The sequence below is a fragment of the Cataglyphis hispanica genome, chromosome 7 (genome assembly GCF_021464435.1).
Source record: "Cataglyphis hispanica isolate Lineage 1 chromosome 7, ULB_Chis1_1.0, whole genome shotgun sequence".
NCBI classification, from domain to species: Eukaryota; Metazoa; Arthropoda; class Insecta; order Hymenoptera; family Formicidae; genus Cataglyphis; species Cataglyphis hispanica.
This window is the reverse complement of record NC_065960.1, coordinates 7,773,871-7,796,314: the sequence shown is the minus strand read 5'-3', so window position 1 is coordinate 7,796,314 and position 22,444 is coordinate 7,773,871. Positions and strand designations below refer to the sequence as shown.

At 35.6% G+C, this 22,444-nt stretch overlaps 2 protein-coding genes across 7 annotated transcripts; one reads left to right on the top strand and one right to left on the bottom strand.

Moving 5' to 3' along the window:
• Positions 1-600: 600 nt before the first annotated feature.
• LOC126851028 (coiled-coil domain-containing protein 170) lies at positions 601-16,824 on the bottom strand. 4 transcript variants are annotated; one of them, XM_050594578.1, is made up of 15 exons: positions 16,737-16,799; positions 15,959-16,146; positions 8,896-8,991; positions 8,690-8,821; positions 8,315-8,503; positions 7,893-8,162; positions 7,553-7,697; positions 7,321-7,493; positions 6,821-7,021; positions 6,405-6,548; positions 5,339-5,502; positions 4,569-4,681; positions 3,810-4,042; positions 2,184-2,353; positions 601-1,611 (listed from the first exon to the last, which is right to left on the bottom strand). In XM_050594578.1, the coding sequence occupies exons 2-15, from the start codon at positions 16,049-16,051 to the stop codon at positions 1,467-1,469; spliced, it is 2,268 nt and encodes a 755-aa protein (XP_050450535.1). In that variant the 5' UTR covers positions 16,052-16,146; positions 16,737-16,799; the 3' UTR covers positions 601-1,466. The 4 variants fall into 4 exon arrangements, with proteins under 4 accessions (XP_050450535.1, XP_050450536.1, XP_050450537.1 ...); XM_050594579.1 differs by lacking the exon at positions 15,959-16,146 and having other exon boundaries at positions 16,737-16,824; XM_050594580.1 differs by lacking the exon at positions 16,737-16,799 and having other exon boundaries at positions 8,896-8,981; positions 15,959-16,071.
• A 353-nt stretch (positions 16,825-17,177) lies between these two features.
• On the top strand, positions 17,178-22,067 carry LOC126851041 (probable ATP-dependent RNA helicase DDX28). Of its 3 annotated transcripts, XR_007687628.1 has the most exons (9): positions 17,178-17,324; positions 17,426-17,638; positions 17,723-18,052; positions 18,121-18,378; positions 18,476-18,595; positions 18,690-19,081; positions 19,215-19,454; positions 20,049-20,449; positions 20,582-22,067. XR_007687628.1 is itself a non-coding variant. In XM_050594602.1 (8 exons), the coding sequence occupies exons 1-7, from the start codon at positions 17,247-17,249 to the stop codon at positions 19,441-19,443; spliced, it is 1,620 nt and encodes a 539-aa protein (XP_050450559.1). In that variant the 5' UTR covers positions 17,178-17,246; the 3' UTR covers positions 19,444-19,454; positions 20,582-22,065. The 3 variants fall into 3 exon arrangements, 2 of the variants coding, with proteins under 2 accessions (XP_050450559.1, XP_050450558.1); XM_050594602.1 differs by lacking the exon at positions 20,049-20,449 and having other exon boundaries at positions 20,582-22,065; XM_050594601.1 differs by lacking the exons at positions 20,049-20,449; positions 20,582-22,067 and having other exon boundaries at positions 19,215-19,487.
• The last annotated feature ends 377 nt before the right edge of the window (positions 22,068-22,444 follow it).

Here is a 22,444-nt window from a genome sequence, read left to right as displayed (position 1 = left end):
TCGAACCATGAACCGGTTCGCACGAATCGTGCGAGCGCCGCTTGTACGCCCTTCGCATTGTTTCGAATTCGATTAGAAAAGAACGTACTGCGTTAAACGGGGTACAGATAATATCGAGGTTAAAGGGTCATCCATGTGAACACAAGTGATTGCCTCTCTTTCCCCCAGACTCTCTCTCCTACTTCAATACTTTGATATATTTCTTATAAGAATGTATATACTTAGTTTCATCATTAAATTTAATGATATTAAAAACTCATTCGACCTTAAAATTTTTTTAAATTATGGTTTCCCAAGAAAACCATTCATACATTGTATATTAATTGATAAAATAATTGTATAAACTAAATTAATTTAGAAAAAATTAAGATTTGCTTTCTCGTTGAAAATATAAAAATAATAATATTGAAAATATAAAAATTACATATAAATTAAAAATTACACAACCATTTTAATTTTTATAAAAAAAGTTTTGTGTAAAAATTCTTTTAAATTTTTGTTAAAATGTGGACAGATGCATTTTTATATGAATATTCTGTGGAATAAGTGCAAATAAAATTCCTATATGCCACAGAATTCAATTAAATTTTATTATTCAGTCTTTAATTCATATTCCAAATCTATATGCATAATTTTTCATTGGCTTTTTTACAAGTTAAAATTTTTCTTTATTACACATGACGTCATCTGCACATGCTCCGCATGTTTGATTATTCTTACGCGATACAGTTTTATTCTTGATGCATATTAATGACTCTGTTGTTTGTTTCAAGTGGCACATCCAGGCGGTCTTTTTTAGAAGAGCAATGTATATATAGCGTATAATAATTATTTTATTCACATATAAATCAAAGTCTGCATCACGCGCGGTTGGCTTGTAAATATTTCCGAAATAAATTATCTTAAACTTTACGGACGCGTAATTTTCGCTGAACACTTTTGACGGTTTTCATTCACGACAGCCGATGTTCTACGACGTCCAGTATCGCACTTCCATGTGATCCGTTAGGAATTTCTCACGCTTGCCGGTAAATAATTAGCGTAAAATTACAATTTCACGAGAACGCGTCGGATCGATTTCCTCTTCCATTCCCTCGTAATAGCACGGATCGGTGGTTCGATATTCCTTCATGCTTATTTCATCGAAAACGGTGTCGGGGCGAGCTATTCGATCGCTCGATCGACGTGCGAGCGATCTTATGACATGCCCATTGTCTAACTTGTAAGGCAATGATGGTCGCGAATAGAAAAATAAGAACGAATGGTCCTCTTCATCTCGTAAAAGTCGATCGTTTACGCAAGGTAAACGTAACGCTTTACGACGCACGTGCAAAATAGTTATTCCCCGCAGCATCGTTCAAGCTCCAAGATCGGAAACTCGAATTTCCGAGGAGGTGGATTAAACGCGGTGATCGTTTAATCTCCTCGCCCTAGAAACGCGCTTAAAACTTGAACCTTGGCCGGTGTCACGGAAGAAGGCTGCTTCTCACTGGCCTTTTATTATAATCGTCGTCGATGTCGTGGAGATCCGGTGGATCCGCGAAACCGCTGTCCTCATAACGGGTGCAGCGTGAACCTCCGGGCGATCTTGGCGGATGGACCGGATGAATGCTATAATGATTTAGAAAAGTATGTAATACCAGAATAACGCGAGTAGGCTTAGAATATAAAAAAATATAGAAAATAATTTTTGCACTTGCAAAAATTATTTTCTATATTTTTTTTAAACATTTTTCTATATTTTCTATGTTTTTGAATAATGAATAATCAAACATGCAGAATGATGTCATGTGAAATAAAGAAAAATTTTAACTTGTAAAAAAGCCAAATGAAAAATTATGCATATAGATTTGGAATATGAATTAAAGACTGAATAATAAAATTTAATTGGATTCTGTGGCATTACATATAGGAATTTTATTTGCACTTCTTTCATCAACAAGTAAATCTGTTTATTGAGAGAAATTTAATTTTTTTTTTTTTTTTTCAAAAATCGCGTATCTTAGATTTACAAGAATCGTTGTTGTAAATTCTAAGCTCTGCTGAAATGTTTCTTAAAACTGTGAAACAGTTTTGCGCGACAACGTCCCATTATCGACATTGACAGATTTTTAAAGAAAATTGTAGAAGATATACAACGTAAAATAATCTCGTGCATTTTTACTTTTTATTTTAATTATTACCTGGTGCATCTCGAAGGACTTGTTTCCAGAGGCTCATCGTATCTGCGGGAAAGCATCGTAAATTCACGATGAGCCGCGACCATTTTCTGCAGCCGCGAAATGATCTCGTAATCGGACGTGCAGATTGGCTCCGACAATAGCTTCGCCACGGAGACGCGGAAGCTCTGGAGCTGAGACAGGAAATGAATGATTTGCGAATTGAATCGTATCTTGCTCGCCCTAGTATTAACTTTTCTATCCGTCACACATTTGGCGAGTTCACATAATTATTTCCGCATATACATAAATGATAAAACACATTTTAATTCACGGAATATCATTTTTTATAAATATTTTTTCTTAATATATATACTTGGTGTAAAATATTATTTCAAAAAAGTAGATCTGTTACAAAATTTAGAACAATAATTTTTGCTCTAATAATATTAACATAAATAAAGATATATCAAATTATGCTTCTATGTTATAGCATTGATCAAATTTTTCCGATTAATTAACGATATATTTTTTCTTTCTCTATTTATAATTTTTTCTGACATCTCAATGCTCATTTTATGAACAGATGGGATGGGAATACAGTGAGAGTACAATATTATAGCTAAGACACTCAACTCTACCTTATGTATAATTTATTGTAATTAATGTTACCATGTTATCCTTCTAAATTCAAATTCCTCGAATTAAAGTTGTACGTTTCAGAAAGCAAAGTTGCGACAGCGACGTCGGGATAAAGTTTCGCGATGTTATATGCAAGATTTGCAGTCCTTTCACGGAGCACGAGCTTAAATCGAAGGGACTATCTGCTTTATAAGCCGGCGACGACGCGCGAACGTGTCTCGAATTACGGCAATGCAAAGTCGCTTCAAATCGTCCTGAACGAGCGTTATGCGCCCGACGAGAGAGAGATCGCAATCACGCGAATGGCTGCCATCGTTCGAGTCATTGAGATTGCCACAATGAATTAACGAGCCCCTTTGGCCTGTACCTCTGCGGAGTATTAGCAATAAGCTGGGTGCGCTTGCAGACGTGCTTTAATAAGAGATCAAAGTGTTTTGAACTCGCGACGAGGGATCTGCGGATTATGGCTACAAACGGTAGAATAACTTTCGCGTAGGAAATATAAAATACGGATTTCCACCATAATTTTGTTTGGTGTTTCCGTAAAGGATTATAAACTTTCCCTTCTCCGAGAGAAAAATTGTATATTATTTAAAAATAATTTATGTACAAAAAATAGAAAAAAATACATATGTGTAATACATCGAGGCTTTTTGCAACGAGGTTTTTTCGTCGCTTTTACAGCATTTTTATATGCATACATTTCAATTCGCGTTCGTGCACGAGAATAATCATAAATCAGAATTACAGGAATACACGTATTGCGCGTGCCGAATACACGATTCGGCATTGAGACATACGCTTCGCTGCCTCGTGTATTTTTCGGGACGCAAGACGTACGATTACCTGATGTTAATCGTCAATTTATTCAGCATTCGTGCGTTTCCACTAACAAATTAATTTTGTTTTATATCGTTTTATGTTGAAACGAAACGTCAAAGCGAACATTAACATGAAACGAGATTAAATAACGCACGCTAATCAAGCAAAAGCAATTGTGTGTCTCACCTGGGATTCTCTCCTCGTGACATCGGCGAGATTTTGCTTGACCTGAGCGAGCTCGTCGCGGAGAAGTTGCAGGGAATGGTCGTTTATCGATCTTTCCTGATCGGCTGTCTCCGCGGTCGTCCTCATCTGCTCCTTCATCATCGTCAACTTTCTGTTATAACGCGTTCTCAACATTTCGCTTTCGACGAGACGCTTCTGGAGCTCCTCTATCTTACGGCTGCGTTCCAGCGCAGCTATCTGCTCGCGGAAAATATGCCATAAAGTGGGTTAAAATGCCTGATGGATAGGTGAAAGATTATGAGGTATTCTCGTGCGAGCAGAAATCATTCAGGAATTTTGTTTTTCCGATATACGTCGTTTCGTGGTGTTCATGAATATATAAAACTGATTTAATAAAATATTTTTAAAAAATATATCAATTATAAATCACACATTACAAGAAAAATTAAATATATATCTTCCGTAAATTTTATAATATTCTTTCATTTATATACACTTAAAAATAAAAATTATAAAAATTATAAATGAATAAAAAATTATTTTATTATTATTATATATAATTATTACTTATTTTATTAATAAAAATAAATAAAATTTCACGAAATAATAAGAAGAAAAACCACGGTATATATGTCGAATGCAGGCAACGTATTGTTCTTCTAATTATCATTAATCATAGAGTCGCGACAAAATTCCGTGCCGCGAAGTACATATTCGGATTTATCTGATTGTAAGAAAGTACGGACTCTCGAAAATTACGTGCCTTATAATCTGCCGCTTCCGCCAATTGTGCGCTCAACTCTCGATTCCGCGATTTTTCCTCCGACAATTGGACCTGCAATCGCTCGACTTGTTTCGCCAACTTCTTCGCGCTGAAAGAGAGAGAAAGGAAAAACACTCGTACTTTTTCCTCGTTTCATTTTTTTTTTTTTCGATCCATTTGCACATCGAGTATCGGGAAAAACGATGCCTTCAACGGCCTAACTTTCAGGCGACGAACGTATAGCAAAATGCATTTGATGCATTTGGAGTAAACCGCGAACCGCCAACAGGAATTATGGATAACCGTCGGCGCGAAAAAATTACACAGCATTTCGAATACGTAAAGCCGCGCACTCGGGACCGGGTTAAATTTTCCGATAAACCGCAGCTCCATATTTCTCTCATTGGACAGCCAGTGTCGATAGGCATTGTTTCCCCGTTAACATGTCGCATCCGATAGATAGATGAAAGATTTGAGTCAATTGTAACGGATTAATTGTTACAACGTGATGATAGTTTTATTTCCTAATTATTATACGAAAGACAAATTAATAATTTTCACAAACTTTATCTCTCTAAATGCCGAGTTTCTCGCGATTATTCAAATTATTTGCACGCTGTATGCGACCGACAGCGTGATTAAATTCTGTGCAAATAACATAAATTTTCTGCAAATTATCCGAGTTACGATTTACATGTAAAGAAGTTCAGAATTTTAGGTGAAGGTAAAATTGTTACAATCGACCCCGGGCTATTCTAAAACAAACCGTATGTTGGCCTCGTCGCGTTCGCTCTGCAACAGCGATTTCATCCTCACGCTGTCCTCTTGCAGAGATAATTTTCTACGTAAAAGATCCAGATGCAAATCCCTGCGTTGCAATTGCTCCCGTAGAGTTCGTACCCGACGTTGCAATTGATAAACTACGGAAGTCTGCGTGAGACAGAGAAAAAGAAAAACTTGTCAAATACATCGTTGCAATCATTTTCCAGATGTGACACATAGTGTGCAAATATAATACAGAACGCAAAAGTTCTAATTTTCTCGTGCAATCATTGATTTGCGTTTGAGAGATATTTCTCGATGAAGGCTAAACAAATATAAATGTAAAACGCGTAAAATAAAATAATATTGTTACATGATTGTGCTCAAATTCAATATAACTAAATTCATGAGTGTGGATCAGAAAATAAATTTTCATAAAATGAAAAAAGAGAATCTTTCAAAGAGAGAACATTTTTCTACATCAACATGTTATCGGAGATTATTTAATTAAAAGTTAATGCAAGCGTCCTGTATGTTTTACGTTGAAAAGAGCGACCGCAATATCGATACGCCGCAGGCAGCTATATTAAATGGAACTTCATTAAGCGATAAACTGTCAATTTGAAGCAACAATTACGCTTTACACAAGCAAAGCTCCGACCAGCATCCAATTCACTCGCAGAGTATATCGGGAAATCTACGGGAACGGAGAAATGAGAAAGGCATCTCTCTCTTTCTCTCTCTCTCTCTCTCTCTCCCTTTCTACGTTAAAGATACTCCACGGAGGAACAAAATGAACGTCTACGAAGAGGAAATGTCTGAGAATGCTGTAAAGCTTCTCTCTAAGACGCTTTGCTCGCGCCGAGGGCTTACTTCTTTGAGACAAGGAAGCTCGTGGAACGATCGCTCGCGCCGAATCCTCGGTAGAGTCGTATAGCTGGAGCACAAATACTGCGGACGTGCGGTAAGTATACGATTTGCACGACAAAGAAACACAGAACAAAGGAGAAGACGTTAGCAATGTGACAGAAGCATCGAAAAGACGTAATAATATCGATCGTGCCCTTCACCTTGTCGACCAATTTGTCGGTCTCCAATCTGGCTAGCTGCTCGGCTCGCACCAACAGCGAGTCGGTTAGAAGATCGAGTCCGACTTCTTGAGAGATTTCGTCCATCTGCATCGCTTTGCCCAATCGATCCAAAAAGATCATAAACTGGAAAATTTATGGTATATATTAATTACTTAAAATTGCTTATGAAAAATGAATAACGATATATTATAGATTACATCTCGAACAAATAATATTTGCAATCTAATTTTTTTTAATATCATTTTAATCAGAAATTATTTCTTTATGAATAAAGATTTAATTTTTACTTAATTTGAAAGAGATCAAACACAATTAGATTAATTGTATAACATCTTCAACCCGTTGTTTTTCCTACGTCAAGACTGTTTTTACGAGATAAACGCATTTGAAATCACCGTTTGCTTGTCTCTGCGTAAAGACTCTCTGGAGAGCTCGCAACTCGTAAGTTCGGATTCCAACTTGTGTATCTTTGCTTCCAAAGCGGCGCGTTCGTCCTCCAGACTGCGCATCTTCATCATCGTGGATTCGACCAATTCACTCTGTCGATTAGTCGATTCCGTCGCGATGTTCAGCTTTTCCCGAAGACTTTGTATTTTCTACGAAAAGAAAACGCGCTCGTGTTGTTTTGAATATCGATATCGCGCTGATAAAATCGTCCTCCGTATGCCAAGACCAAAAATATGTGCTAATTTCTTAAAAGTTTCAATATTTTTATGAGATTCTCGATAAAAATAAAAAATTTATAAGCCATTGATGAGATGAGAATTTCAAAGCAAAGAAAATGATTTACATTTGAGAAATTTATTTTTAATTTGAGAATTTTGTTCTCAAACAAGAATTGCACATATGTAGTTTCGGTTTAAGAGTGACGATGTCAAAGTGCACGATGAGCTACTAGCGACTGATCCTTGTTCTCCGCCAGGATCTCTCGGATGCGATCCTTAATCGCGTTTTCGTGAGATTCGACGAATCGATTGGGTGTACTGACGAGAATCGCCAAGGACTCTAGGAGATGACGCAGGTCATTTTGCACGCGTTGCGTCTTCTCTTCGCGGGCCTTCAGATCCTCTGTAAAAGCGCCACGAATTACCAAAGATCACGAGAGTTAACCGATCGTCATCGTTTACCTCGTAATTGGCAGATAAGCGCTTCTTGATTGGATATATTCCCCGTCGCGCTGGTTAAACTCCTGTTCGCGTTCACGAGTTTGTCCCTTAGGTCGTTCATGTCCTTCTCCGCGACCCTATATTGCATTTCCACGCACTCCTTCTCCTGATCGGTGAATAATTAATGATATAACAGTTTATTTTATTTAATTAGATTTTGATGGTCGAAATAATTAGGATAATAGCTAAGATCACTTTAATGTTTCTAACATTTACTTTACTTTGAATATTATAAACTTTAGCAAAATAGAAGAGAATTGCAAATTTGATATCAATGTAGATAAAATTTTTATCATCGTACCTGACGCAAACGATCTATGTCGACTTGTTGGATAGCCACTTGTCTCTGTAATTGTTCCTTTTCCGAAGTCACACGATCAAGAGCATCTCTGCAGGTTCTGAAATCTACTTCGATGCCCGTCAACTGCGTTTCCACATTCGTGCTCTTCGTTCGCAGCCGATTCACCTCTTGCACGAGCTCCTCGGCCTTGTGAATCACCATCTCCGGACTGTGATGCACCGTCTCGCTGTACTCGACGTTTAATGCATGTGCCAACCTTCGTACAAAATCCTGTCAAAAGGGAATATCGAAAATGCGATTTTAATGCTGGAGCAAATTTCACTGAAAAAATTGCATCAATTTTTTCAGTGAAATAATATAAATGGATGTGTCGATAGCACGTGAAAGTGCGCTCGAGCGCCTATTGAAATAGCATATGGCACCTGCAGATTCAGACGCGCTCGCTCCTTCAATTGAATCTCCTCGGATATGTTATACTCCAATTGTCGAATTTTCTTGTCGTACTCTCTAATCTTTTCTTCGTGATATTTTACGTCACGTTGCAGACCTTGTATCGTGATCTCACTCCTGCCCTGGGACGCGTACAGGTTCCTCTCTCTCTCTTCAAGTTCCTATAATCGTTATTGAATTCTGCGATACGTGTTGCGAATCTACTATCTGTCAATTACGGATTCTACAAATTCGTCGTCGAAATTTTTTTGTCGAAACTCAGACAAGCAAAAAGTAAAAATCGAATTATCTCGATACGCATTAACGGGAGAACCCTTTAATCGTCCACTTATTACGAAATTAAGAACCTGAATACGTTTCTTGAGACTAGAAATGACAGAATTTTGCCTGGCTGCCTGCTCGCGAAGCTGATCAGCCTCCACTTGCAGCTCCACGACCCTCTGGTCTCGCGATCTCACGATACTCTTCATCTCTTGCAGCTAAACAAAGCACCAAAGTGTTGAATTAATAACGCCATGAATTTTCAAAACAAAGAATACATAATCTGGTTTACCTCGGACATAAGCCTATCTCGCTTGTACTCGAGAGCTGCCAGCTCGCTCCTCAAAGTAGTCGTCAGATCGTGAGTCATAGCGTCGTCTGGATCCGCCTGAAACCAGGCATTCAGTTGCCTCGTTTTCAAAACAGAGCGATAAGATAAAAATATTTTACATTATTATCAAGAGACAGTAATACCTCGCGCCAAGTATTTATTTACAAAAGACATGAAATTGTAGGTATTTTTGTATCGGGATTAATATCGAATGTTTAATGACTAACAATAAGTAAGCTACGTGAAAACTCGTCGGTCGGTGATAGACATGTTTTCTTACTCATTAAAGTCGTTATCATGCCTTAACGAATCTCTCAGTGTAGTTGCATCTCTTGTAGACAAGAAAGTTAAAGTTACGATTGTTATAAATTATCAATCTCATCGTGTGTACTGCGTCGGATCGTATACAGGACTCCCGTTGGGTTTCGCCGCAGGCGGGAGCAGACTCGTCGTAAAGAAGGCGATTTTATTTCTCGAAGTTCTCTTTACCCGAGAAAAGCCTCGATGCCGGCGCGCTCGTTTAAAAGCCGAGAATAGATTAGCGGCTTCTGAAGTTTCGACCTCCGACCTTTGCCACACTGACAGAGAGAATGCGAGGATTCGCGCACAGATATACCTACGATCTCTGTTGGCGGTAACGATGTCCATTTAAGCTTCCACGACAGAAACCTTACAAGGCGATTTGCGCCTCGGCTATTAAGTACATCTGTAATTGCCGCCGGATCGTAGAATGTCGATCACAATATCGGCTCATCAAGATTAGAACGGTATCTTTGGAATCGTGTATTTTTAAATAATGTGCATTTTAGGAATAAATTCTTTGATAATTTTATGAAAATGATTTTTTATTATTAGAAATAATTTCTAATGAAAGTAACTGATGTTGGATTCCTCCCGTATATAAAGATCAATCATTATCGTTTAAATTATATTTTTCTAATATTACGTTAATATTTTTAATGATATTTTAGTGTAGAAAATGAGATGAATTTTATTCCTTATTTTCTTATTTTCAAACGCGACAATATTTTGCCAAAGTTTTTTGGAAAAATAATATTGTAAAGAAGAGACTATATTAAATGAAATTTTCTGCGGCGATTCCAACGAGTTATTGAAAAATAATGAAAGTATTTCATGTTCCAATGTAAAATATATATATCAATACTCGAGCGAATCAACAGTGATACGTCAACGCAAGAGTTTGCGTTACACACAATTATTTGCACGAAATATTTTTTTTAGACACAATTCAACAAGAGAATAAAATCCACGCAGTAGATGTTATCGATTCTTTACACATTGATCAACGTGAATCCGCTGGCCTAGAATTCGGCGTTGATGATTAAATCGCCATCAAGCCGAATGATGCATATGCCAGCAAAAAGAATATTATTATAATTCAACGAATATACGGTTGATATATTTATATCGATAATTATATTCAATTAAATATTTCACGGTAATCTAACTCGTCATATATACAGAGTCGCTTTTATCTCGCTTTTATGCCGATTTATATTTAACGCGTTTAATTACTTTTTAATAAAACCGACTTGTTTTGCAATTCACATGAAATTAAATATCTGTTGAATTATTCTCAGAACGCAAAATTAAGTCCAAGTGTACGTTCAATGGGAATTTATTTCATTAATTACGATCATAAGCGGATTAGAGTTTTTTAACGTGTAAAAAGTAATGTATAAAAAAATTTTTTAATTTGCGTCTTTTTATCTCTCCCTTTCTCTCTTAATCTTATTTGCGAGTTTGCAAACACTGGAATGGATTGTAATATAACTTTGTAATAACTATCTTACTCCGTTTGAATTCAAACAAAAGTCGGAAACAAAATCATAATGGAATATACGCGGTGCGAAGCTGTAAATGAAAGTATCTTCATGCATAGTAAATTTACTAATTACACATTCACTCTACAACCGTGACATCTAATACTCAAAGCTGATTGAATTGCATTTAGTTAACGAAGAAGCTTGTTCCACTTTAACTGCATACTCGAATTTCAATCTACGCGCAATGCATCAAGTAAAAATAATAAATTAAAATCAATTAAAAGTGAATAAATTGAAAGTAATATTATAATATTATAATTAATATTATAATTAATAATTAAAGTTCTCGTAAATATTATACTCTTCCAACTTCGAGATTTCTTTGGCAAAAGGAGCAATTAACCGCGAAGATACATTGTTCCTAAGCGATTGTTCTCGCAATCGGAATCAATCTCGCCGCCTCGTTCCCTTTAACAGGCTCGCTCGAAAACATCATCAGCCACCTGGTCTTGTCCATCGGATCTATTCCCGCAGGAAATTCCGCAACACGATGGTGTTTACGTGCCAGGACGCTTCGTATTTCCGCTCTTGAAGTTCGAATAGGATACTCGACGCGGAATTCGAAGTCCCGGTTGCCGATCGCAAATATTGTTTCCATTCCTCGCGAGGAGCGGGACGCTCTTGCGACGGTCGCCAATTTCCAGGACAATCGGATACGCGCGCGGCACAGGCAGTTACAATAGTGAAGTTTCGTCCGCTTACGGATTACGTGACCCGAATCGTACCAGAGGCCACCCAGCGGCCTCGGGTATCTGCACGCGAAAATCTACGCTCGCGAAATCTACGTCATCAGAGATATCGGGACGAGAATATAACCGTGGAACCGAACACGGTACAATGGAATATATTCACCAAATTTACAGGGTTAGTGTCTCCGCAATGTGTTTCTCAATAATACTTTGTACGCGGTTCTCACATCATAGAGCGGAATTATTTTGATGAGTATGAAGTATAAATAGATATGATGTGATAAAGATATATAATACAGAGTCAAGTAGAGAAAAAGGAGAAATTTTTTATTTTTTTATTTTTGATGAAAATCTGCTAATTTTTTTCTAATTAAAAAGCTTTCAGAACGATATAGTATGTATGTAGTTTTCAAATGCAATTTTAAAAAAAATTAATTGTACGGGATATTGCATTTATCCGATGGCATGCTGATCGGGGACGAATTAAAGTCTATCACTGGTTTGAACGAGTTTATGAATTATTTAATTCAATGTATGCTATCTTCCTGGGAATCAGATTAAAATCAGAATCCGCGATCCTATGCACATCGTATCAATTATCTCGCGATTCAATTACGCGACAGGGTCGCCGACCGAAAAGCCGAATGGGATTCGTGTTATTATATCTCTCCTCTCTCCATGGCCCGAAAATAGTTTCAATGCGTGTGATAGTTGTTAATGGCACAATTCCGCATCTCATAGAATATCACGAATTTCCACGGTGCTTAAATCCGACATGATATTTTGAATATATGTATATTTATTATATTCCGCCGGTCTCCAATAAATATCTCGACGAGAAACGCCCGATCTGTATATTGTTGATATTTACTTGGAAGCGAGCTGTGCTTACAACGAAGGGATTACAAGAGAGCCGGCGCGAGGCATCCCGTGCACGTACTCGTGTAAAAAATTTGTAAATTCCCCATCAGGGTCTCCCTCTTTCGCCGACGCAGCGCGAACACGAAATTTTGTACGCGCGATCGTAATAAAATGGCAATAAAATTGCAATGAGAGTACGTGAACGTTTTAAGAAACGCTGTTAAAATAATTTAAACGGTACCTTCCCCTCTGTTGAAAGTTTAAATGACACACCGCGTGTATCTTACACCATGTAGTACCTCAGTTCATTAAAAGTGAAAAAAGTTGTCACACGCATGAAAATAAAAAATGTATATACGCGCCTTGCACGAGCAATATTTTCTCCTGTACTTACGTAAATCTACATGATTTACATGTCGCCGGGATGTTTAGATTAAATTTATCGTTAAATTTAAGAGTATACTGTTGAATATATAAAATAATATTTTATTAAGCAGTAAAAGAAACATTATTTCAAATCAAATACGCAAACGAATGACAGAAATTTTTGCAAGTTTTGTATCAAAAGATTTTTTTTAAGCAAAATATGATATTGTATTTTTAAGAAAACGACGATCAAGCTACGTGTTTGTTTTTGGAATTCGATATTGAATTTTGCTTCCTGTTTTATGTATATACGTAAGCAAAATTTAGATTGCAAACGCAATAAGCAATTACATTTACCTATTTTGCGTCGATGCGATAAACATTCATTTATTTTTAATTTTTTTTATAAATGTAAGCATACAAGTAATAGGTAAATCTTCTCTTACTGATACTTTATATAAAAATATTCCGTGTTATACAATCGGGTAAGTAAAATTTTATAGATAATAAAAAGATTGTACAACAAAATGCAAAAAACGTGATAGTCTGGATTTGTTCAAAATTATATTTTTTATATTGTATTAATATTGGTTATAATAATTTAATTATGTACGCGTGTAATTATTTTTTTCAGACAGATATATTTGATTTTTAAAGTTACGACATGTTAATATTTGTGAAAAATATTTGAGAGAAAGAAAAAGAGAGAGAGAGAGAGAGAGAGAGAGAGAGAGAGAGAAAAGAGAGAGACTACAAAGGGAGGAATCTAAAATTATTCCGAAAATTGATACGTAAGTCTAGGATCTACATGTAATTAAAGCGTAATATCAGTTAATTTAATTGGTTAGTACATTAATATGCTAGCAAATATGGTTGATATAGAATACTGCATGTGTTTGTCATAATTATATAGACTAGATGCCGCAGAATAATTGGATATTAATGAAATCAGCAAATATATATTTGATTACATAATCTACCTCTACCTCTAGTTATATATAAAATAATATTATTGTATTATTATTATTTTATATAATTACTTTCATATATGGTTTTAAAAAAATGTATCCAATTTATCTTCTGTATAAATTGAAGAGAATAAAAGAAAAAGTTATGAGCATTATTTGAAAGTAATCATGGACAATTAAAAATTTTTAATTATACAAAATGGTAAACAATACACACGGAGTGAGAAATACATTTTTCTTAATCATATGTTTTTTCTTAATCGAATATTAAAACAAGCTAATAAAATGAGCTTCCAAAATCTGTAAGAATCTTTAAAATCTATGACAATTTCTTATATCAGCAAAAAAAGGAAAAGATACGTACATCTCCGGAAGTCTCATCAATTTCAGGAAGAGACTTGGGACGCGAAATTAAATGTCGGAACATCGATAAAACGTGAATCTAATGAAATCCGCGCAACCTTACTTTCCCTCGCGCACCCGACCAAGATAAGTCAGTCCCTTTTCGGTCGTGCTCGATAAATTAAGATTGGCTTCGAAAGCACGCGACAGTGTGTACGGTCGTTTGGGATATCAGCGACAGGTGAAATCGATTCCCGTGCAACGCTATGGCAACGCGACCCTTATTTGCGAGTCGATACGCGGTCGCGCGATTCGCACGAGTCCGCAGTGATGAAGAAAAAAAGGAGTGATAATGACGAGAGCGCGTGACGGAATCCTTGCGTGCAATTAGACGCACGAATCGTCTAATTAGACAGCAACGCGCGACGAGGCAAGAGACGTTCTCGAATGATGAGTTCAGAGATATTTAAGACTGTGACAGATTGTGATCGCATGATCTGTTCAATTTAAAAAAATAACTTATTGTTTCTCTATTTTTGCGATATTATATAATAATAATAATCATTGTAATAGTTATTTAGTAGCGTCGCACTACGTTTCGTAAAATTTTAAACTGGAATATTAAACTTGAATAATTCTAAAAATGAAATGTTATTACACGGAAAGAGGAGGAAGCGCATTTAGACATCACGAGGCAGACTTGAATAATTTAAATGCTGCATTACAATGGAAAATTTTCCTCTCTTGCATTTTTCAAGAATGTAGAAATGTCATAGCAAAACTCGGAATATGCGCAAAAATAAAAAATAAAACGCTGAAATTCTTTTATCACGAAACACACGACATTCATATTTCTCGCAGATCTCTATGATGTGATTTCTATATAAATTTTCTTTCATCAAAAATAGCTTGAATTGTCTAAAGCTGGCCGCATTCCAAGATGACGACTCGATCCATTAGCGATCAATGATCCATCAAATAATCATGTTGATCGCGTAAAAGGATCAATATTGCGCATTTCCGCTATCGATCTGTTGCCCTTCGATGGACACGCCGTGTATGTTCTGACATGTATACAATGAGAGCTTTTGTGGGTGATACGGCTATGCACGTGACCGCACGTACGATTAGCATGCGAATATGTGCATGTGCATATATATGTATATATATATATATATATATGTATATAAGCACTGATACAACGGCAGAGCGGGCGATAAGCCAGTCATATAGCTAACGTCTACAATTCTCTATTCGAGCTTGCAAAATTCTGTCCAACAAGCTTAACAATCAAGACATGATAATATACAATATTTAAATGTTATACGTATATGTACATATTCGATGTACACATATTATATTCTGTTATATATATATTCAAATATGTAACTTGTTACATCATATTCAGAACATATCAGGATAATTTTGTAATGATAGCAAACTCTAATTGCATATTATCTTTATTGTGCGAATTTATTATTGCAAAATATTTATGCAATTATAGGTAAATAGATCGTTCGGCAAAAATATAAACTTTTTATTCCTCCTCTTAATGCTCTACAGATTTAATTAAATATTTATTATTATAGATCCGTATGTCTTCGTTAATCGAACATGTTTTCTTTTTTAGCAAAATGCTTGAAAATTTTTTAATGTCTTAATATACATTAAAATATATTATTAAAATATAATAAAATATATATTAATTATAAAATATACAATAGCAGAAATTTCGTAATTATTCCTCTTACTTATATTCTGACAAATTTTTCATTTTCCGCAATGCAAATTTTGAGCTCTCTCTATATGCTACTCTACGCGTGTGCGAAGAATGACGTATCCGCGTGCGTACAATAATGTGCGTATGTGTGTGCGTTTCGCGTAAACGCGCGTGCATTATAAACGATAGGTCGCAGGTGAGAGAAGATGCAGTGCGTTGTCATCGATTGACCTTCCGTGGCGAGGAGATGGTGAGAGTCTCGAAGATCCTCAGGTCCTCCTCGGCTTCCTGCGCCTCCCGCGTCTCGGCGTCGTCAGACGCCATCCCGTTCGCGTTCTCGGGCCTCTTAGCTAGCTAGAAGAGACCTCAACGCGAACTCGACATTCTCTTACTCGACCGCGTACGACTACGAACACAGCCTGGAAACGGACAAGAACGAGCAACGACGCCGGCGAAGCACCTTCGTGACTTAAACGACAACAGGCGTCGCGACGCGTACGATCGAAACGCATCGATCCGAGAAAACAGCCGCGCTCTTTGCGCGCGCTTCCCTCAAAGTAAAGAAACCGTTCGAAGTTCCGCTCTTCTGATAAAATACGCGTTTTTTTTTTTTTTGCATTTTTTTATTGCGTGAATTTTAAAATTTTAGCTTAATTGATGTTGTGATTGATGTAAAAAAAGTAAGATTCTCGCCCAATATTTATCACAATTAAATTATCTGTTTTAAAACTTTCAAGAGAATAACACAACACAAATTTAAAATAATTGCCTCGTTTTATTTTGACGATATTTATTATTAATACGAGAGAAATATTACGCATTCAACGAATAATTGATTATAAAATGAATTTAGTAGTAAAACGTCAATGTGTCCCATTTTGTCTCTCGAAAATTGCAAATAATTTTGTATGTTAATCGCGCTAATGAAGCATAACAATATTAATACAATATCAATTTATTAGCGATTATTATTTTATACTTTTTCAAAAATTAATACATTTATAAATACCTTCTCTATTTCGTATTTCACTTGCAGAGATTTCAATATTGCTTGGCGAAATGTTTTCCCAGGTAGCAAATGCACGTCATTTGACATCGAAATAACATTATTTGACGTCCAAATGACGTCAAAATCACGTGCTAGCTAGATTCTATCATTCTGCTAAAAAAAACAGAAAGCTCCATCTGTACGAGAATATTGCTTCTTCCACTATAAATTCAGCAGTTTCCTGATCTTATTAAAACCTTTCTGTATTATCAATAACCGATAAATAACTAAATGATAATAATATTTATAAAAAAGATAAATATTTTATAATCTTTTTTAAAGTAATCATACATTGAAACAATCGTAATAAAGTATTATAAAATAAAATACGACATAATTAAATATAAAATTTTATAAATATTTTTGGTATAATAAAGTTACCGATAGTTCAAGATGGCCCTGGCTTGGTAACATCATATGTTTTCTACATGCTTGTGCGGCTTTATTTACAATTATTTATAGTTAATAATTATGACAATGTTCTCTCGATTTTGTAACTTGTGTCACAAAACCGCGAACGTTCAGTTTATGCAATTTCAAAGATGTTATGTGAGAACGATATTTCTTCTTTATCCTTGTTTATTTCATTACAATACTTGTGTGTGCATCAAGTATAATAAATTTAATAATTAAATTAATATTATATACAGAAAAGAGGTATCAAAAGGAAGGGTAATGCTAGTCGCATTGAGAGACCAAATGACACAGAAGGAAAAACACCAATAATTGTTTGCAAACGGAAGGAGTTTAATTTTTACGAAGGACAAACATATTCTAAATTTGAACCTATACCACTTGCTAGTAAAGGATGGCAGCATTATAAATCTAAAGGGGATTTTTTCTTCGTATATCCTCTTACAAATGTAGGATATTATTTACTAATTTTTCATTATGTATTCTTTTGTATCTGTTTATGTATCTGCTTCATGCACATATTGAACTTTCAGGTGGAAGAAGAGGCATTTGATAATGAATCACACAACGAAGAAAACATATGCGATACCTTTGCACAGTTTGGCTTAAATCCACAAATAATAAATATCTTAGAAAAATACAATATAACAAAACCTTTGAAGATACAAACAATTGGAATACCTCAGATATTGAATGGTGCTAATACTATTATAGCAGCTGAAACTGGTTGTGGAAAGACCTTAACTTATCTTCTACCCATGATAGATAAAGTTTTAAGATGGAAACAATTAGCAGAGAACCATTACAATTCTCCAATGGGATTGATTATTACACCTACTCGAGAATTGGCATTTCAAATTGGAGTTTGTATTTTATAATAAACAAAATTATATCATTTTTCTTGTCTTTAAGGAACATATTTTTTCCACAGCTAGAAGCAAAGAAAATATGTCAACATCTTGGTATTTATGTACAAACTATTACTGGTGGAAAAACAGGCAAGATGTTGTTAGATCCACCCGTAGAGAAAGTTGACATTATTGTAGCTAGTTTTGGAGTCATCAGTAAATTAACCACACATAAGGTTTATAAATTGAACATGGTCAGATCTATTGTATTAGATGAAGCAGATGCCTTATTTCATGAAACATTTGAAGAAAAGTTACAAGTATTCCTGAAAAGAGTACCGGTATATATATATTTATATCTTTTAAATTATTTAGAAAATTTATGAATATTTACAGACTAATATATACATAAAATCAAAATAATTTTATTGTTTCCAGCTCGGCTTTGTTCAAAATGTAGACGAAGGTAGCTCCAAACTACCGATAGGTGCCCAATTCGCAGTAGTATCTGCAACAATGCCTTCAAGAATGTCAAAAGTTCTAAAGAATATTATAGATGTAGGTACTCTTAAAATTAAGATAATTAAGATAATATAAAATATTGTATTATAGACATTATATTATATACATAATTATTATACATTATTTATAGGTTGAATCATTGGTAAATATAATTTCGGATAAACTACATCACATTCTCGTACCACAAAAATTTATGAGAGTAGGACCAGATGACAAACCGATGGAACTTTTAAAATATATCAAACCGAAAATAGCCAATAGAGAGCAAGTAATCATATTTAATAACACTAATAGCACTTGCAACTGGGTCAGTATGTTTCTGAATAAAAGCAAAATAGAAACGGTTTGCTTGAACGGCGACATGCCAATGTATGAAAGGCAAAACAAATACGCCAGCTTCAAGGGTGGTAGATGCTGCGTGTTGTGCACTACAAACGCGGGATCCAGGGGAATGGATACAGTAGCGATACGCCATGTGTTGAATTACGATTTTCCAAACGCAACTGCTGATTACATTCACAGGTATCTTATTATCTGCACAATCTTGTCCTTGTAAATTTTACGTATATTATGCATATAATATATACGGTATTCTAGCGGTATGCATATAGTATATGGTATTCTACGCGCGCAATATATTACATGATATTTTTAGATGTGGTAGAACCGGAAGATTCGGCGGCGTTAAGGATTGTAGAGTAACGAATTTTGTAAGCACTCCGTCAGAAATTAGTATGGTACAAAAGATAGAGAGAGCGGTTCGAAAGATGAAACCGATACCAATATTCGATATTCATGAAGAAAAGGAAGATGGCATTTTGGATTTACTTGAGTCCAAGAATATTGAAGAAAATCAGCAACAAGAATTTAGCATGCCGTATTGATGCAACATCATGTAAATAAAGATCATTTCATCTAATATATATAATTTCTTCGCGGTTATTATAAAAGTTATGCGAATACTCGATATTAAATGCGTAATACGCATTTTTTTTGCTTGACTTTTATAATCAAGTTTCTACCTGGGCGATAAGATAGCTGCGACGATAATGCTTTACGAGGAAACCTTCGGATGGGTCGTCTGATGGGATTAACTAATTAGCAGAATGTTGTTGCCTTGTTTGATCTCTTCGAGAGACCTTATCTCGAGTAATTGTTCTCCATCCGAACTGATGAGCTTATCGGATTAATTAACGTACATCTTATCTGCCACAGAACTTCTATTCATATTTTCTCTTTTTTTTTTTCGAGATAAATTCCTCGTAATTCATTTCGATCAATTTACCTCTTATACATAGAAAAGCAGTCGAGAGCAAATTTCATCCGTTTCCGACGCCGCTTATCAATGTTAGCATAGCGCATTTGCTAGATGAGAAAATTAATCGAGCCGCCCCATCTCACGTCCTTTTCCCCATATTCCCCTCTCGTCGCTCATCATTGTCTGGCGGTTTCTTTTATCTCGCCTCGATTCCTGAATTCTGAGTTTCAGTTCTAGGGAGAGGAAACCGCGACCCACACACACGTGCGTGACATGCCTCGTTCGACCGATGTCTCCCGTCATGTCCGGCGGCACTCCCACATGGTGAACGCCCACACGCGCGGCAAATAGTAATACTTCCCCCTCCCCTCCAGATGATGGTGGTAGACCTTGTGTCTAGACCGTTGCTGTCAGTTTATTATTCGCGCGCCGGGTTTTAGCGAAATTAAATGCAACCGGCACGCGCTGACGGTCACGTGCTGGGTGCGCCGAATCACGTGTGTCATTGCGACACAGGAGGACCCCCTGCGTCCCGTGAGACAAGGGGGAACAACACCTCGGAGCAACGAATTATATCACGCCGAACGTCATGCGTGAATGATAAAGCAGTACTCATTCACCTACTATAAAATGTAGGTGAAATGAAATAAATATTTCGCATGCAATATTATTAATTAAATTTATGTTATTTAATTCTATTTTTTCTATTGTTGAATTCTTTTTTTTTTTATAAATTTTGACAATTATTTTCTCTTTATTTTCAGTTTTCTCAGTGTGGCTTTGTCTTTTCATCGTATATATTCTTTATTTTTGACTGGCAAAGCTGTTGTATCAGTCGAGACGGCGCTCCCGGATATGCTTCTGTTATGCATTCACGATTTAATACACGTCGTTAACGCGCTCCTGAAAGAGTATACACTAAAGCCGGTCACACCTTTAGTATTCACTGTCATTAAAGTAGATATAGCGAACGGCGCGTAAGCCGTCTTTGTCATCGCCGAGAAACGGTAGTGCCGGGGTAGTGCCGATAGTGACGACTGCGATGATAATGGATTAATTAACGTGGGTAGCCACATGACATGTAGGACAGGAGCGGTATGGGGGTCAGGCGATATAACGTCCTCCATGCGGGAGATCTCGTCTCTGATCTTAACCAGACGTGGTTCGCGCCACACGCGCGGCTTTTGACAGGCGTCGTACAGAGTACATGTACTTTGATCCCCGATGTTCCACGCGCGTTTCGTTTTTTATTCTAATCTATTTTTTTAAACTACATCTTCAGAGAGTTATATCAGATTACGAATCTTTTTTAAAAATATTAGGTATCAATCTAAACCATGCTATCAATCAATAGATCGCATTTTTTTTTTACTTTAATTATGATTGATTGTATCACTTGTGAATGTAGATGTAATTAGTACGGATTATGTATGTCGATTATTTTGCTACATTTATGCTTGTGAGAGGGAGAGAGCACACTTTTATTTAATCTCAAGATGCTTAATATATCTAAAATATTATCTTTGAATAACAAAATATTATTGCGAACATTTTCGTAAAGAATATAAACGATGAAAATATTAAAAAACGCAGTTTTTTAAATATATTTTTAATAAAAAAAAGTATTATAACCGCGATTATTATTTTTTAGAATTAAAATCGATTCGATTGTAAATTCTCTTCATATTCTGTCAAAAGAATGTTTTGATTCATTATCAAATATTATCATAAGAACAAGAAAATAATTATATATATATGACGCTTAATTGTCTTGATGAAAGCCCGAAGCGCGCGCTGTTCGCATAGAGATAAAAGAGGTAGTTTATACCAAGTTTCTGCGTTGACGTGGGCTGTTATTGTTTACGCGGAGATGCCCAACACTGATTTTCGAGAAGAATAGCGCGCACCCGCATCCAGGAGTGACCGAAAAAAAAGATGCGACTCCTTGTGAAAACACGTGGCAGCGACAACGACCTACGAGAAAAGAAAAAATAGGCCAGTCGTTACGCACATATGTGTATGCACAGTATACACAAAGCACATAGTTTATAAGAATTTATTTGCGAATTTATTTATTTATGATATTTTTATATTTGATATATGATAAAAGCGCATTTATATAATTGAAAATCGTAATCAAACACATTCAAAAACGGAGTCATTTGTATCTGATATAATGGAGTTGAAATTCTCTCCGTTTCTCTCTCTCAGATAAAATGAAAAATGGCAACAAATTGTCGATAAAAATGAATCATATTTAATTCAGCAAAAATAAATGTAAAATTAATATAAAAATTAATATAATAAAATTAATATAAAAATTATTTTAATATAAAATATAAATTTATATAAATAATGATACATATGTAAAGATAGACAAGAATTTATAATCTTATCATCATATATTACGTATGAAATCGAGATATTTTGTGAAAAGAGAATTTTAATACTTTCTCTGTCTTTCTCTTTCTCTTTAAATAACTTTAGCGTCTATTAATTATATCTTATATCGAAAATGATGTGCTAACTTTGCAGAGGTGCGAAACCGCGATTAAGGATAGATGTGTACGTAGATAAAAACACGACTTAAATATACCGGTCATGAATCTAATAAATCAGACGTGTTT